Source organism: Acomys russatus, chromosome 9, assembly GCF_903995435.1.
Source record: "Acomys russatus chromosome 9, mAcoRus1.1, whole genome shotgun sequence".
Taxonomy (NCBI): Eukaryota; Metazoa; Chordata; class Mammalia; order Rodentia; family Muridae; genus Acomys; species Acomys russatus.
The window spans coordinates 54,737,242-54,752,564 of record NC_067145.1 but is presented as its reverse complement, the minus strand read 5'-3'; the positions used below and the strand labels follow the sequence as shown (position 1 = coordinate 54,752,564).

The following is a 15,323-nucleotide window of genomic DNA, read 5'->3' as shown; positions in this document are numbered from 1 at the left end:
GATTTACATTTTATCCCATGAGACCAGAAGAGGAGGAAAGGGAGGGTATCATGGAGATGTTAGTTAGATGAAGAGCAGGTGCTTTGTTTGCTGGTACTAATAATGTGTAGTCACTAATGTTGCCTTATCTACACTGAAAAATCCTAAAGGTGGGGAGATGGCAAGGAACTCTGAGAAGAAGAAAGAAAGGAAACCAAAGTCAGAATCTATTGCATGAAAAAATATCTATTTTTCAATAAAAGAAAAAAATCTCAGAGCTGACTCTTGAAGACCATCTAAGAAAAACACTAGGAGATGGCTTATCCAGTAAAGTGCTTGCCCTACAACACTGAGAGCCTGGGTGTGGTCCCCAGAGTCACATAAGAGCCTAAGTGCGCTGGTACCCACTTGAAATCCCAGACCCAAGCAGAGACAGATCCCCTGAGCTTGCTACCCAGCCAGTCTAGCCCAATCAGTGAGACATCCTGTCTCAGAAAGCATAGGGCACCTGAGTTACATCACCCAAGGTTGACCTTTGACCTTTAAACTCTCTCTCTCTCTCTCTCTCTCTCTCTCTCTCTCTCTCTCTCACACACACACACACACAGAAGAGAGAGACAGAGACAGTGAGAGACAGACATAGGTACAGATACAAAGGGACATACACAGAGAGAGACAGACAGACAGACATGTATACAGAGAGAGGAAAGACACAGAAAAAGACATACACACAGAGAGAGACACATACAGAGAAAGAAAGAGAGAGTTACATACAGAGAAAGAGGCATACACACATAGACATACATGTATACATGTGGGGAGGGAAGAGAGAAAGAGAGATTTTATAATTAAAAACAAAAGGCAAAAGCAGTAACAGCCAAGCTTGATAGTGCATGCCTACAGTGCCAGCTTTCAGAAGGCTGAGGCAGGAAAATCAGAGTTCAAGGCCAGCCTTGGCTCCACACTGAGATTCTGTCTGAAATCGAACAAAGCAACAAAATAATTTCATATAAAGAAGCCACTTTATCAAAATTGAGAGAAAAAATTAGAACAAAAATGAAACTCCACAGTAATTCTCACGGTGATACAGAGGGAAACTGTAGTTTCTCAAGGTTGAACTTAACATTTCACTTCTGAGAATAAAATGTTTATTGTTGGCTTGCTGTGTTCCAGATGATAAGTAGTTGGCTCAGATCTGAGCAAGGCAAGGCTTCTGCTTCTCTGCAGAAAGCACACTTAGACTTAATGGTAAGTTTATAATTCTGACGGTCTCACAGCTAGCAGATTGGTCTCATTTGTCCCAGGACTTGGGAGACTGAGGCAAGAGGCTCACCAAGAGTTCAAGGCCAGCCTCAACCACATAGAGGAACTCTGTCTCAAAACCCAAAGCAGAACAGAAAGCCGGTGTGTTCAGTGTGAGCAGTCGATGGAACAGAAGTAGAAAAGTAGGGGAAAGGGTAGAGAGGAAATTTGCCTCAACTTAAAGTACAATACCTCAAAATTAAAAACAAAATATTTAGCACATCATTTCTTTCCCTCGTCTATAAACACTTTCAGGAAATGGGTTTCAGATGATGTTGAGGACTCCGGTAGCTCGGCCTGAGTGTCACATCCTAAGAGGAGCAGAGTGACGGGCTGTAATTGTCCAGATGGGCTTGTAGGCATATCTGTTAAGCACAGAGCCTAGGGATCAAGCCACTTGCTTAATTTTTTCACACCCCAGAGCCCTCATTTATATAAGGAAGATGAGTGCTGCTGGTCTCATAAACAAGTTAGCTACAAGGAAAGAGGAGCGAGTAGGCCAACAGACATGAAAATCAGCCCGGGCTCCACCTAGACTTTGGTGTAAGGTTCTATTTGAAAGAAAGACTGTGCTTACTATCTTTTAAAAGGTTTTGAAAACCTAGCTCAAAAATACTATTTTCCCCAGCATGGTGGCTGACGCCTGTTATCTTTTACACTTGGGAGGCTGAAGCAGGAGAATTGCCTGGGCTAGAAAGGACTGTGTGGGCAGACCTGGTTACGGTGAGAGCCCATCTAAGAAAGTCAAAACAAAATAAATTATTTTTCAGCTTAGGATCATGTTTATCCATTTATCCTTTGGCCCAAAGCCAAGGCCCCGCCCCACTTTTCTTCCCATTAACCCTGAACACTAAGTCTTAAAGGCCTCATTGCTCTCCCTTCCCCAGATCTGGCTCCCTGTAGTACAGTGGGCTAATGAGATAAGGATGATGTCATTATAATTGCAGAAACTATTTCATGATAATCTTTTGGATTTTTTTCCCCCTCTTGCTGATTTTCGAAAGGGAAAAACACTTTATTAATTATCTGGGCACTGGCAGCCTTTTGGAAGTAAACTCTATATGAAGGCTGCTGCCATTAGCCACACTGGATGGAGCACTTGGGGATTAAAAGCGTTATGTAAATGTTTACATATGATTATGACATGACCCCCAGCTTCACACTGGGATGGCACACATGGCCCAGATAGAAGCACGAAGCCCCAGGGAGGCAGTGATTTTTTTTTTTTTACAAGGTATGAAATTATCTTTTAATTTTAGCATGAAGATAGTCACACTTTTGAAGAGTGTCATTCACAGCCATTATGACAATATTTATGACTGTGAAAGAAAGTAACTCTACATTGAGGGTTAACTGACTATTTTAAGAACTAGGGGGTGGGGGGCACACGGAGAAGAGGGGAGGAGAGGGGAGATTAATATGGGAGAGGTTTTAGGAGTGACTGGAAACTTCGACAATAAGAAAGGCAGCTCCCAAAAGCAGGTTCTGTATTTTTCTCTCTGGAAATGCTGAGAAAAACAAGACAAAAAAACAAAACAAAAAAACCAAAAACACGGTATTTGCAAGATATTTCCATATTCACACACTCTCATTTTATTTTGTTTTAATTTTTTTGGTGAGTTCTACCTGACAGGTGAGAAAATGGAAGAAAGTATAAAACCCACCCCACCCCTACCCCCAACCCCAACCCCCCCACCCCTCCCTGCCCCCACCTCCACTGCCACACCCCACCCTACCCCCCCCCCCAGGTAAAGCAAGCTTAAGTATAAGAGCATTCCAGAGCACTCACTGAATAATATCTCGTAGTCCTTCTAAGGGAGGCCTCTTGCTGGTGTAATGTGTACCCCACCAGCCCTAAATCCTCCTCTCCTGTGATGCTTGGTGGACTCAAACCCAGAACCTCACATGTGCTAGTCAGGGCTTCTGCAGCTCAGCTCTAATACTGAGCTACATTCCAGCCCTAAACTTTGCTTTTCAAGGAAAATTGGAGGCTGCTGTGAGGGCCCCCATGTGCTCTGCGGCACAGGAGAATTTGCTTCTTTCAAGCTGGTTCTCCATGTATGATCATGATCTAAAATTTTCTTTTTAAAATTAGAGTAAGAAAAAGGGGGGAAATTGACAGAAATGAAGAATGCACATAAAGCTTACATGGCTCGTGGCTCTAACAAAAATGTTGACAGTCAGAGAGCCTGGACTGGGTGATTTCTAGGTTGTCTGCATCCTGTGAGAACAGGTGACAGGAGGAAAGGGTCCCGCCATAGCTGCTGAGAAGCATTCACAAGAGCCAACATCCTCCAGAGAACACAGAGCCCAAGCCCAGGAGGCAGCGCTTAAGAAAATAAGAATTCTGGGTACTAAGAAAGAAATCCCTCACCCTGTCAGTACAGAAGGGTAAACCAGGAACCATGGATACCACAGGCAAACAGTCATGCCTGTGTGTGTGTGTGTGTGTGTGTGTGTGTGTGTGTGTGTGATGCCACAACATTTGTGTGAAGGTCAGAGGATAGCTGGCAAGATTCACTTCTTTCCTTACGCCATGGGGGTTCTAGGAATCAAACAAAGCCTTGGCAAAAAGTGCCTTTACCCAGTAGGCCATCTCGCATAGACAGGACGTTTGGTTTTAAATAAAGGACAAAAGGGGAAAGTTGGTAGAAATTCTGACATTTTCACTTCATATTTAGCATGATTGTGCACTGGCCTCTTCGTGTTATTTAAATATAAAGAGAGAGAAAGGAATTGGGGGGGGTGTAAATGAAAGTACTATAGGAAATAGACACCAGAAAACAGTAAATTTGAGCTTGTTAGCAGTAAGGCTACAGATGATTTTTTTAAAACACCAATCCTAGCAGTGATGCAGTTACAGCGTCTGTGGGAAGCTCTAAGCTAGGTATCCATGTCCCGGAACAGAAGCCGGGAGAGACAGGAAGACATTAGCCTCACCAGTCTCCTGAAGGGAGTATAAAAGGAAATCTCTGAGGCAGAAGTCCCCCAAAGGGCAGGAAGGCTACAGCCCGCAGTAATCTGTAAATGATTGCTCCTAAAGTCTGGAAGCTTCAGGCTTGAGCTGTGTTTGTTCCAAAAGAAAGCCGAGGAGGACGGACTTAATAAAGAGAGATTTAACTGAGAACTGTGGTTGGAATAAAGTGGGCTACAAAAAGGTCAAATTTGATCAGTTGGAGCAGATTACAGTGGGCTTTGAAGGGTGGTGTGGAGAGCTGGAACCGGTCTGGGGAGTAATAGAGTACAGGATTGATTCATTCGGGCGGTGGAGAGAAGCCAGGACAGGCGCTTATCAGTCCTAGAAGGAGGAAGAGCCTAGCTGCTGGGCGCTGCCGCTCCTGCCCGAGCCCAGAGCCGCCTCTGCGTCCCTGCCTGCTTCGTCCCCGTCACGCAGTCCAGGCACCGCAGCTCTCAGACAATGGTTTCCCTAATCTCTGACTTGGACTCCCTGAGAGGCTGGAAAGTGTTAAGGTAGGCCTGCTTCGCTTTCTCTCCCGCGCTTTTTTTTTTTTTTTTTTTCACTTCAAGGCCAGCTCCTGCCCACCCCCACCAGCTAAGCAGAGCTTGGCATTCTCTAAAGTGCCTACGTTGGGTTGAAGTGACAAGCCAACACGGGCTGGAGGAATACTGCGTTCTGGTACAGACACGACTTTAAGCAGACAGACTAGACAGGCACATGAAAGTGGTCCTCAAGTTTCACTGCAGGCGAGCAGAGAACGCAGGCTTTCTTCCTGAGAGCTCAGTGGCTCCCAGTGCTGGCTGGCTCTGAAATGAATCCTTTATGTTTAATTATTGTTTCAGGGGGCACAGAAGGGACAACGTAGAATATGGTGGGCTTTCTGAGACTTCACATAGAAGAGTAAAGTTTTTTTTAAAAACTGAATTATTGTCCACACTTGAAGAGGGCCGTCCTCTCCCCCCCCCCCCCAAAATGTATGTACGTCCTGTGAAGTCTCCCTTCCCCTCCACTCTCGGGTCAATTTTTAAAAAGTTGATATATACGGCAGCATACAAAAGACCCTGGGTGCGATCCAGAGCACCTCAGTGTCCCGGTGCCGGACCTGAACCTCAGCGTTCAGGAAGTGGAGGCCAGAATTCAAACTCCTCCTTAGCTACAAAGCGAGTCTGAAGACAGACAAAAACGATCTCAAAAAATAAGCAAATGGATAATGAAAATATAAAAAGTGACCTCTGACCTCCTCACACCGCAACTTAGAACCTAAGCTAGAATGGGCAAGTTCCCCTGTCATCTCCACTTGAGTCTCAAGCACACCTGAGGTGGAATCCACAGTGCACTGCTGACTTTAACTTTACTATGAGTGGCATTTCCCCAGGGAAAGCATTTGGGGACAGTTTTTTTAAATATAAAAATATATAAATATAAAAATTCGGAGGCGTTTTTACTATCATTAAAAGTGGTTCTAGTAGGTTTTCATGTTTTCCCAAATTCCTTCTCCGAAACGTTTTTTGTCAGAGTTAGACCAGAACCCAAGTGGATGATACAGAAGAGGGAAGCATGCACATGGCTGGGGACCCTCTGCTGACCTTTGCTTGTGTCGGTGGACTTCTTGTTCCCTTTTCATGAGTTCTGTCACAGTGTTTAGCTCGATTTATTATTTTTAAAGCAATATTTGTATACAACAGCAAATAAACAGTAGACCAATATCCGTCTTCTTTTCTTTTTCCAATTATTGCGTGGTTTTGTCTTATCTATTTGTTTTCCTTATTGTGTATGAGAGAGATGGGCCAGGGTAGACGCACATACCACAGCCCACACGTGGAGAAGAGAAGGTGTGTTTTATGGACATGGTTTTCTCCTTCCACCTTTACGTGGAATCTGGGTGTGAAGCTTACTTTGCTAGACTTACCCTTTGCCCTCTGGTCCTGAATCTTACATTCTAGAACTTTCTATGCATGCAATTGGACATCACATGATATGTGTTGTTTTATGATTTTTTTCTGTTTATAGCGTATCCATAGTCAGCCACCTATCACAGCTACGGCTTTAATGACCAAGGACAGCACGCTCTGTGATGCTCATTGGTGGTCAAGTTGTCTTGCGCATTGAATATTAACATTACTTCCAGGCCTTGGTTTGTACTGACAACAACACAGTGAGCAGCTTTATGCGCGTATAGCTTTTTACTTTTATTCAATTAATGCCAGGATTTCTCAATGAGAAGTTTCACGTTATGGGTTCTCTGGTGAATTTTTTTGTTTGCATGATTGACCTCAATATTTTAAAATTATATCTATTTCTTTATTTGTATGTTTATTTGTGTGAGATATACACATACACAGGGAGAAGGAGAGAGAGAGCGAGAGAGAGAGAGAGAGAGAGAGCGCACATATGTGGATGTCAGAAGACAAGTTATAAGAATCGGTTCTCTCATTTACCATATGGCTTCTGGGGGAATCAAACTCAGGTTCTTTAGGCCTGACAGTAGGTGCCCTTACTTACTGAGCCATCTTACTGGCCACTTGAACTTTATTTTAATTGGGATGCAGTAGAGCGTTTCTGTTAATGCTCTCATGGCAGAGATGCTGGAATAAATTTCATTTGCCTTTTCTTCCCCTGAAGACTAACCTGTTTCTAAAACTGAAAGATATCTTAAGAGTGCTTTCAAAACATTCTTTTTTAGGTGATTAACTTAATATTACTGTGCAAGGAGATGGAAAGAGTTCTGGCTTTTAAAAAATGTGTGTGGCTATGATGGTACCCTTTGAAATTGCCGTTCTTAAAAGGCCTTTTAAGACAATGGTCCAGTCTTAACCTATCTAAAACTCTAGTGATGTTGTCTCCTCATCTGTGTGTCCCTTATATACGTGAACTGTATTTCATGGTGAGAGGCAGTGAAGAGGCAGAAACTTGGACCTAGAAAAGATAAACATTATACATGGATGCTTCAGCTGCAGACAGTTTATTCTGTACACACCTCTTCTTGCGGGCCACTTATTAACTATGTAGAGTCCTTTTCCAAGGTAAGAAATTATAAAGTGGTTGGGCCTTAATGATTTCATTTACATTTCCTAGTTGCTTACTGTAAAGCATGGTTTTGGCTAGTCTGGGAGAATGTATATACACCTATGTATGTATATGTACATATGTGTTCGTGTGTGAGGGTGCACATGCGTGTGCAAGTAACTGGGCAGGCATGTGTATCATGTGCATGTGGAGGCCCAAGGAAGATTTGGGTGTCATTCCTAGGTGTTGACCACAGTGGTCTTGTTGTTGTTTTGCTTTGGGTTTGTTTGTTTGTTTGTTTGTTTGTTTTTTGAGACAGGGGATCTCATTGGCACAGACGTGCTGATGAAGCTGGGCTGGCTAGTTCACCCCAAGGGCGTATCTTTCTCTACCTCCTGGACTCTAGGAATAAGAGGAGTGCCACACTAGGCCTTTCTCCCACTGCCACATGAAGAAGCATGAATTACTTTTCTGTTGCTCTAATCAAGTACTCTGACAAAAGTAACTGAAGGGAGAAAGGTTTTAATTGATTTATAGTTCCAGAGGAACAGAGCCCATCATGATGAGGAAGCAGGAGCAGGAAGTTGGCTGGTCACATTTTACCTGTATACAGGAAGCAGTGTGGGAGCTCAAGATATACTTCCTCCAGCAAAGCTCCACCTCCTCAAGGTTCCGCAGCCTTCTCAAACAGTGCCACCAACTGACTGTTCAAATACCTGAGCCTGTGGGGAACATTGCTCATCTAAAGTACCACATATAGGTTCTGAGCATCTGATGCAGGTCCTCAGGCTCACGCAGCACTTTACTGACTGAACTCTCACTCCGAACCCTCTGGTTGGCTCCTTTGACTCACTGAGCTGTTTACTCACCCACAGTAATTCTCTGTCTATAATGTTTAGGAGAAGCAAAGATTAAACCTAATTACGTCAACAAGGAACCTAGCAGAAGCACAAGGTATGTGTGCTAATGCCACATACCTGATAAGAGTTTTGTCAACAGATGCTCTAAAAATCCAGAGACCTTGGGCACAAGACCCTGTTCCAATAGAGAAAAGAGCTGTGTTTGTCTTTGTCAACCATCAGTTGAGTAGAACCCTTGCTCTTGGCATGGGCAGAGTGTCTGAAGGCAGAAAGGTGTTCAAACCCATATATCCTGGCATATTTTCTGGTGTTTGGTCAGGAAATGTGGCCTGGAGTCCTGCTGCAGCTGCTACTACTAAAAAGTGATCGCAGGAAGTGATGTTTAAGTGTGTGCCACTTAATGTCCTTAAGATAGGACATTAAAATAGAAAGATTTCTTAAATATGTCTCCAGTGTTTCGAGTGAAAATGGCCCCTGTAGGCTCACAGGGAGTGGCTCTATTGGGAGGTGTGGCCTTTTGTAGTAGGCGTGGTATTGTGTGAAGATGTGTGTCCCTGGGGGTGGGCTTTGAGGTGTCAGATGCTCAAGCCAGGCCTGGTGTCTTTCTTCCTGCCACCTGCTGATCCAGATGTAGAGCTATCTCTACCTCCCCGGCACCATGTCTGCCTGTGTGTTCCATGCTTGCCACCATGTCCGTAATGGACTAGACCTCTGAACTGGAAGCCAGCTCCAGTTAGATGTTTTCCGTTTGAAGAGCTGCTGTGATAATGATGTCTCTTCCCAGCAATAGAAACCCTAACTAAGACAGTCTTCAAAAAAAAAAAAATTGGGGCATTAATATACTGTTACTGCAGGGGCACATTTCTAAGTCATGAACGCCTTTGCAGCCCTTCATAGTTGTGCCATTCCAACCTTTCTTGTCACGTGGCAAAGTCAAGGGTGAGGATAGTGCTGTTCGCTGTTTTCATTTTTCTCCACCCAAGGGACACATAAGATGCCCACTGCTACCAAAAGACACAGCAACAATTTCTAACCTTTAGACTCCCCTTTTGACTGCAGGGAGACCACAAGCTCTCCCAGCACAGCTTCACACACACAGACACAGACACACACACACACACACACACACACACACACACACGCACGTGCGTTATTATAAAATCAAGAAAAATCTTTCTACACAGAAGAAAAAAATGGATGCAGTAAGACAATGAGTCAAAGAAAGCAAAGTAGCCTGGCAGCAGTATGATTACTGTAAGATTTCTCTGTTGGTTGGTATGGCTAGAAAGGTGAAAAGAAGGATAACAGTGAAAGACACTAAGTAGGCAATAGAAGGCTGGACACATGGCCTCCCCTTACCCTGCCACATTCCTGCATCTCTTCTATCAGAGGGCCTTAAGAAAATTCCTGTATCAAGATGAGGGAACTGAGCTCTAGAGCTGAGGGGACTGGAAGTGCCAGGCTCATTAGTGGGTCCAGCTTTAGGCCACTCTCCTTTACATCCTCTGAGAGATTTTGTCTCTCACCTGCATTTCTGTTCCCATGGGTCCTCACATAATTGAAGACAGGTCAACCTAGGATTCTCAGCAGAGCCCATCATGGGCTGTGCAAATGTCAGATGCTGAATGAGATACAAACTCTCTCTATTGGGTCCTCCATGACTTCCTTTTCCTGCTCTAGAAGGTTCCAGAACACACCACTTCCCAGCCTGGTCTGGTATTCAGACCAGAAGAGTTGGTGGCATCCCCTAGTCCTTTGTTTTCAATCTTAATTTACATCGAAACACTTGCCATCCCCCTCTACCTTTTCATCACTTTCTCTGGCTCGGTTAGTATACACTTCGCTTTCATGTGACTGATAAACCTGAGGTCTACTCTTCTGGACCTTTCTTTGCCAGCACTTGCCCCTGCTTTAACTCTTTCCTCCTCTGTCTGTAGGCAATGCAAATATTCAAAAAGCCATCCATCAGATCCTGCTACTTTCTTAGGAGAAAAGCAACCCCCCCACTGCCCCCCCCCCAGCACTTGCTGCTCTCCCAACTCTGATCTTTTTCTCACACACACAGCAAGCTTATGTGAGCTGTAATTGTATTAGTTACAACCTCCCGCTACCTGGAAATTTCTCCTTAGCTTTAGGCAGGGCAGTCATCTCGGTGATGCTACCCCCAGCCCCACCCCCACCTCCAATCATCTAGAAGGCATTCTCCCGCTTATCCCCCAAAGCAGGGAAATGTTCAATATGATTGAACTCATATTCTCATCATAGCACTGCTAAAGCTATGCTATTTTCATACATACTCGATTATTTGTTGTCTCTCCCTCCCTCAGTAGAGTGTATAATTTGTAGGCTTAATTGCTGAATACTTGGTGTCTAAAATGTTTCTCTTGCTGTTTCTTGAGCAGACAATGAATCACTGAGTAAGGCATGAGTGGATAAGCTGGTTACTGTCTCTCTCATCTGACTACATATAAACTCCATATGTCCAGAGGCTTTACATATTGGTCAAACTGTAATTCTGATGTTTTTGAGGTGCCTTGGTGCTATGATAGTCAATAAGAAGTGAATAAACAAATGAATGAATGAATCCCAATTCCTGCCTATGGTAGTTCTGTTCCAGCCAGGAAAATACTTAATTTGGTAATATGAAAATTCTCTGTGATCCTGCCTGAGAGCCAAAGAGGCCTTTTTACTGTTCAAATGGAATCTGTTCTTTCTAGATAAGTGAATGATCTGGGATAAAAGTTAGCAAACTTTTTCTATAAAAGGCCAGTAGTAAATACTTGAGATTTTCTGGCTATACAATTACTGTCACAACTTAGCCCTGCTATTGTAACATCATAACAGCCACTGATAGAAAAGCAAACAAGGCTGGTTTGCTGTGAGCTAGAATAAAGCTTTATTTACAAAAACAGAGAGTCAGTTGAACTTGGCACATGTCTAACTCTCATCTATCGTGGAGACTTTAGAATGTGACCAACAAGAAACCAGAAGTGGTTTGGACAGATGATTGGAGAGATTATTTCAAGATTCATATGGCAATATTAGTTAATAAACTTGCCTCATTATTAGGGAAAATATTAAGAAACCTGGAAGATGGTTCAAAGGTCAGGTACGTTTGATGTCATAAGCATTTGATGTCACAAAGGTGGCCATAGTCTGGAGAAAATGTATAGTTTGCCACATATATGTATATGTATATATTCCAGACCTGAGCATGAGTCTTTTTCATCACTTCCTCTGGCTCAGTTAGTATACATTTCCCTTTCACATTCCTGATAAACCTGAGATAAATTTCAAATTTATTCAAGAGATTCTGCTGTGTTTTAACACATCCATGTGGAGATGCTTTTTGGTTCATGTTACAGGACATCTTGGGAGGGTCTGTAGAAACTGTGAGAATCCAGGGGGAAGAAGCAGACTGGTCATCTGATGACCAGGAATTCAGCTTCTTAGAGGTCAGTACAGTGGTTCCCAATCATCTTTCTTTCTTTCTTTCTTTCTTTTTTTTTTTTTTTTTGAGACAGGGTTTCTTGGTGTAGCCTTGGCTGTCCTGGACTCACTTTGTAGACCAGGCTGGCCTCAAACTCACAGCGATCTACCTGCCTCTGCCTCTGGACTGTTAGGGTTAAAGGCATGTGCCACCATGCCCGGGCCAAATTGTCTTAATGCTGAGACCCTTTAATACAGATCCTCATGTTGTGGTGACCTCCCCCCAACCATAAAATTATTTCATTGCTACTTCATAACTGTAATTTTGCTACTGCTATGAGTCATAATGTAAGCACATGATATGCTGCCCCAAACGGTTGAGAAACACTGTGAGAACTCTCCATTCTTGCTCTGTGCCAGGCTTTGCCTCGTGCTAAGCACTCCGTTATGCTCTCTCTTATCTTTAAACAGACTCCTGGAAGTGGGTAGTGCTATTATCGCCTTTGAGGGACATAGTATGCAGAACAGTTTGGTAACTCACTCCAAAACACACAAATATTTTTCTTTCACCAGTCAGTTACCAGTGCAGCAGTGCAGAACTAAGTTGTTTATGTAAGAGACGCCACTCTTCCATACTCTGCCTTTTGTGTGTATCCAAACTGTTTTACAGCTGGCTAAGGCGACTTCAAGTCTGCCTGCCTGCTCAAGATGGCGGTAAAGGTAACACCAGTGTCTATAGAGGAAGCTCTGTCCTGTTTTCCTCAGGTTGGAAATCTCAAGGGCAATGCGCACCAAATATTTGAGTTTGATGTTATTACATTTCTTTAGAGGAATAATTGTTCTTGGGGGGAGGGGTCTTTCAGTCTCCCAGTCAAGATATAAAATCCCATCACCTGTTGCAAGTAGGGTGTTAGAAGGAAAGGAAGATGAAACAGGGAATAGAGGAGGTAGCAGCTTGAAGTGGGCATAAGCAAAGGATGCAGGGAAGGTGGAGGAGGGACAACCAGGGGTGATGGGAGGAGAGAGATGGTTTCCTACAGCGTTCCAAACCATCCTGGGTACCATCTCATCAGCAAGAGGACAGATGGTGCAAGGCATCTGCAGGAATTCAAATGGGGGCTGGGGGTTATAGCATAGGCTGGTAGGTTTCTGTGGGATGAGAAGAATCAAGTAGAACAAAGGAGGCTTCATAAGGAGTGGAGAAGGAAACAAAGTCCTAGCCCCAGCTCTAGGCTTAGGGGGTAGCAGCTCCCCACTAGAAACAAGTGTCTCGGAAGGGAAGCTGTAGCTCATGCTCTTCCTGCAGGAAGCTGCCTGAGACTAGCTCAGAATCCTGAGCTTAAGATGCTCTAAGACGCATTTGCATCTGGAGAAAGACTCATCACTGGAGACCCAGAGGAGCAAGGCCATGGTGGGGAGGCAGGGATCTCTGTGCCACTTGTCCCATCCCAGCTCTGCCATATTTATATTCCCATTGGAGTCACTGTCAAATGACTGTCTGAGATGGGTAAAGGCAGACACCAGCATGGTGAGGGCAGTTTCTAAGGGATAGTCTATTTTGCAATAGAGAAGAGCACCCAGCAACCGGGCACCAACTGTACATTGGTCTCTATACGAAGAATGAGCATACTGAAGGGGAAATGATGGAGTTAAGGGTAGGGCTGGTGCTCCAGGCCTCAGGGACTCCAGAGAGTGGAAAGTTCCAAAGGGTTCGTCACCATGATGCAGATCTGGCCCGCTGTGTCTCAGAGCAGAATGCTCTGGCTAGTCTCCCTCAGAGATTGAGAGGCAGGATCGCTAAGTTTCCTAATCTCTGCACTTAAAATAAAATAAATAAATAAATTTAAAAGGGCTTTTTTGGTGTTTAAGGAGGAGACACATTATTGGGTTACAGAAGAAACATGCATCTTTCAGGAACGGAGGAAGTCAGCCAGCTGTAAGACCCGCTGTGTTCAGACACTGGCTGGGCCTCACCATCAGTCTTGCATGCTGCTTGAGCTTTCTCAGGCAGAAAGTTTAACAGGAGCTGAGTCACCCCAGAAATGTGGTCTTCAACCATTAGAAGCTATTAAACTTCAACTAGTAGAAATCAAGTCTTCTAAAGGGAAGAGAGAAAATGACTTGCATTGAGTCTATTGTGTTCATCAGCCATATCTGAGGGCTACTTGCAAAGAGGGCTCAGCAGAGAGTCCGGTCAGAGTATATTACACCAGGGAACCAGAAAACACAATGTGCCATGTCCCTCCCTCTTCTCCCCAGACATGGTTTAGGCAGAATGGCCCAGATTCTAAGAATCACCTGCTGTGGACTAGATGGTATGGAGAACTGTGACACACATCTATCTGCCCTCATGTACTTAACTCCCATCGCAGTGTTAGTGGGTTAGAGTAGAAGGGACCTCAGAAAAAGGGCTCTCTTCTTCAAGTCTTGTGTTAAGGGACTACGCTTCATATCCCTAAGCCATATAATTTACAAAGACAGAAACTATACATCGGGTCACCATTGCATCCCTAGCATTACCTGGGCCTGGCCTTGGAACCCAGGCTTGGGGGTCCTGGTTTTACCTGGGAACTTCTCATTAAACAGCATGCCCAACCAAAATATTCTTTTTCTCTGAGCTGAATCTAAACAGCTGAATCTACCTTGAGCCCCCAAATGTCTGATATATGCATATTTTCTACTTTGTAACACACACACACACACACACACACACACACACACACACACACACACACACACATTCTGTTACTATGCTAGAAATTCCCCAGGTTGATGATATGCAATTCCTGGTTTGTCTTTTTGTCTACCTGCATTTTTTTTCATTTATTGTTATGTTTATACACACATATGGTGTGTATGTGTGTGTGTGCACCTATGAGTGCTACAATACATGTGTGGAATCAAAGGACAACTTTTCAGTCACTTCTCTCTTTCTACCACCTGGAGTCCAAGGGTCAAAATCAGGTCATCAGGCTTGCTCACTGCAAGTGGTTTCCCCAGCCGGGCCACCATACAGGACTCACCTGCAGTCTTTGTATCACCACTGCCATATTTTTGCTGAGCCAATATGTGCATGGACACCCACACATTGCTCATTTCTGAAGTGAGAAATTGAACCAGATTGTAACTAACTGTCCCCATCTATAAAATCATATAATCAGTGTAGGGTATAACAGAAGCACCTTCCCCCCTGCACCATGATTCTCACTGCCTCTGAGTAATACTGCGAATCCATTTCCTACACACGTGAGTGTTCCTCTCAGCAAAGCAATTCTCTTTCTATCGATCCTCATTTTCTTTTCAAGGCTCTTTTATTCCCAATCCTTGCGGAGAGCTGAGAGACTAAACTACAAATCTGTTTTTGGACACTCCTCTCTGAACCAGAGCTATAATGTAAATCAGCTGTTGCAGGGATGAGTCGTGCTGACACTAGCGGACATCAGCCATTATGTGACTGACTAGTCCTGTGGGACAAACATCGCAATCAATCCAGGGTGCAGGTGTTCCCTTAACCATGGCTACAGAACTCCGTTTTGTGTTTTCCGTGACGCTAGTTTTTCATTCTTATAGAGACACAAATGTCTGAACCAGAAAGAATTGTTAGGGGCCCCGTGGAAGTAGCATTTTTTACCTCCTTCATCCTGTTTCCTGGTGAGCAAAGTGAAAGAGTTTGTGACATGGAAAGATGCTGCCCTTTTTTTTAAGTCTGTTATTTGTAAGTGATACTCAGCGATGCTGCGGAGCCTTCATGTAGACGGTCCTGCCCACCATTATCACTGTCGTGATTT

The 15,323-nt window shown here is 44.0% G+C and overlaps 1 protein-coding gene across 2 annotated transcripts in view; it reads left to right on the top strand.

Annotated features, from left to right (window-relative positions):
* Window positions 1–15,323, top strand: part of Celf2 (CUGBP Elav-like family member 2) — an 833,341-nt gene that overhangs the window by 320,134 nt on the left and 497,884 nt on the right. The window contains exon 1 of one of the 2 annotated variants that reach the window (XM_051151368.1): window positions 4,343–4,752. The exons of the other annotated variant lie outside the window; for it this stretch is intronic. Within the exon in view, the coding sequence (XP_051007325.1) occupies window positions 4,700–4,752 (53 nt within the window). The 5' untranslated portion in view covers window positions 4,343–4,699. Of the gene's footprint in view, window positions 1–4,342; window positions 4,753–15,323 lie in introns of those variants that run through there. 2 annotated transcript variants of the gene reach the window in all.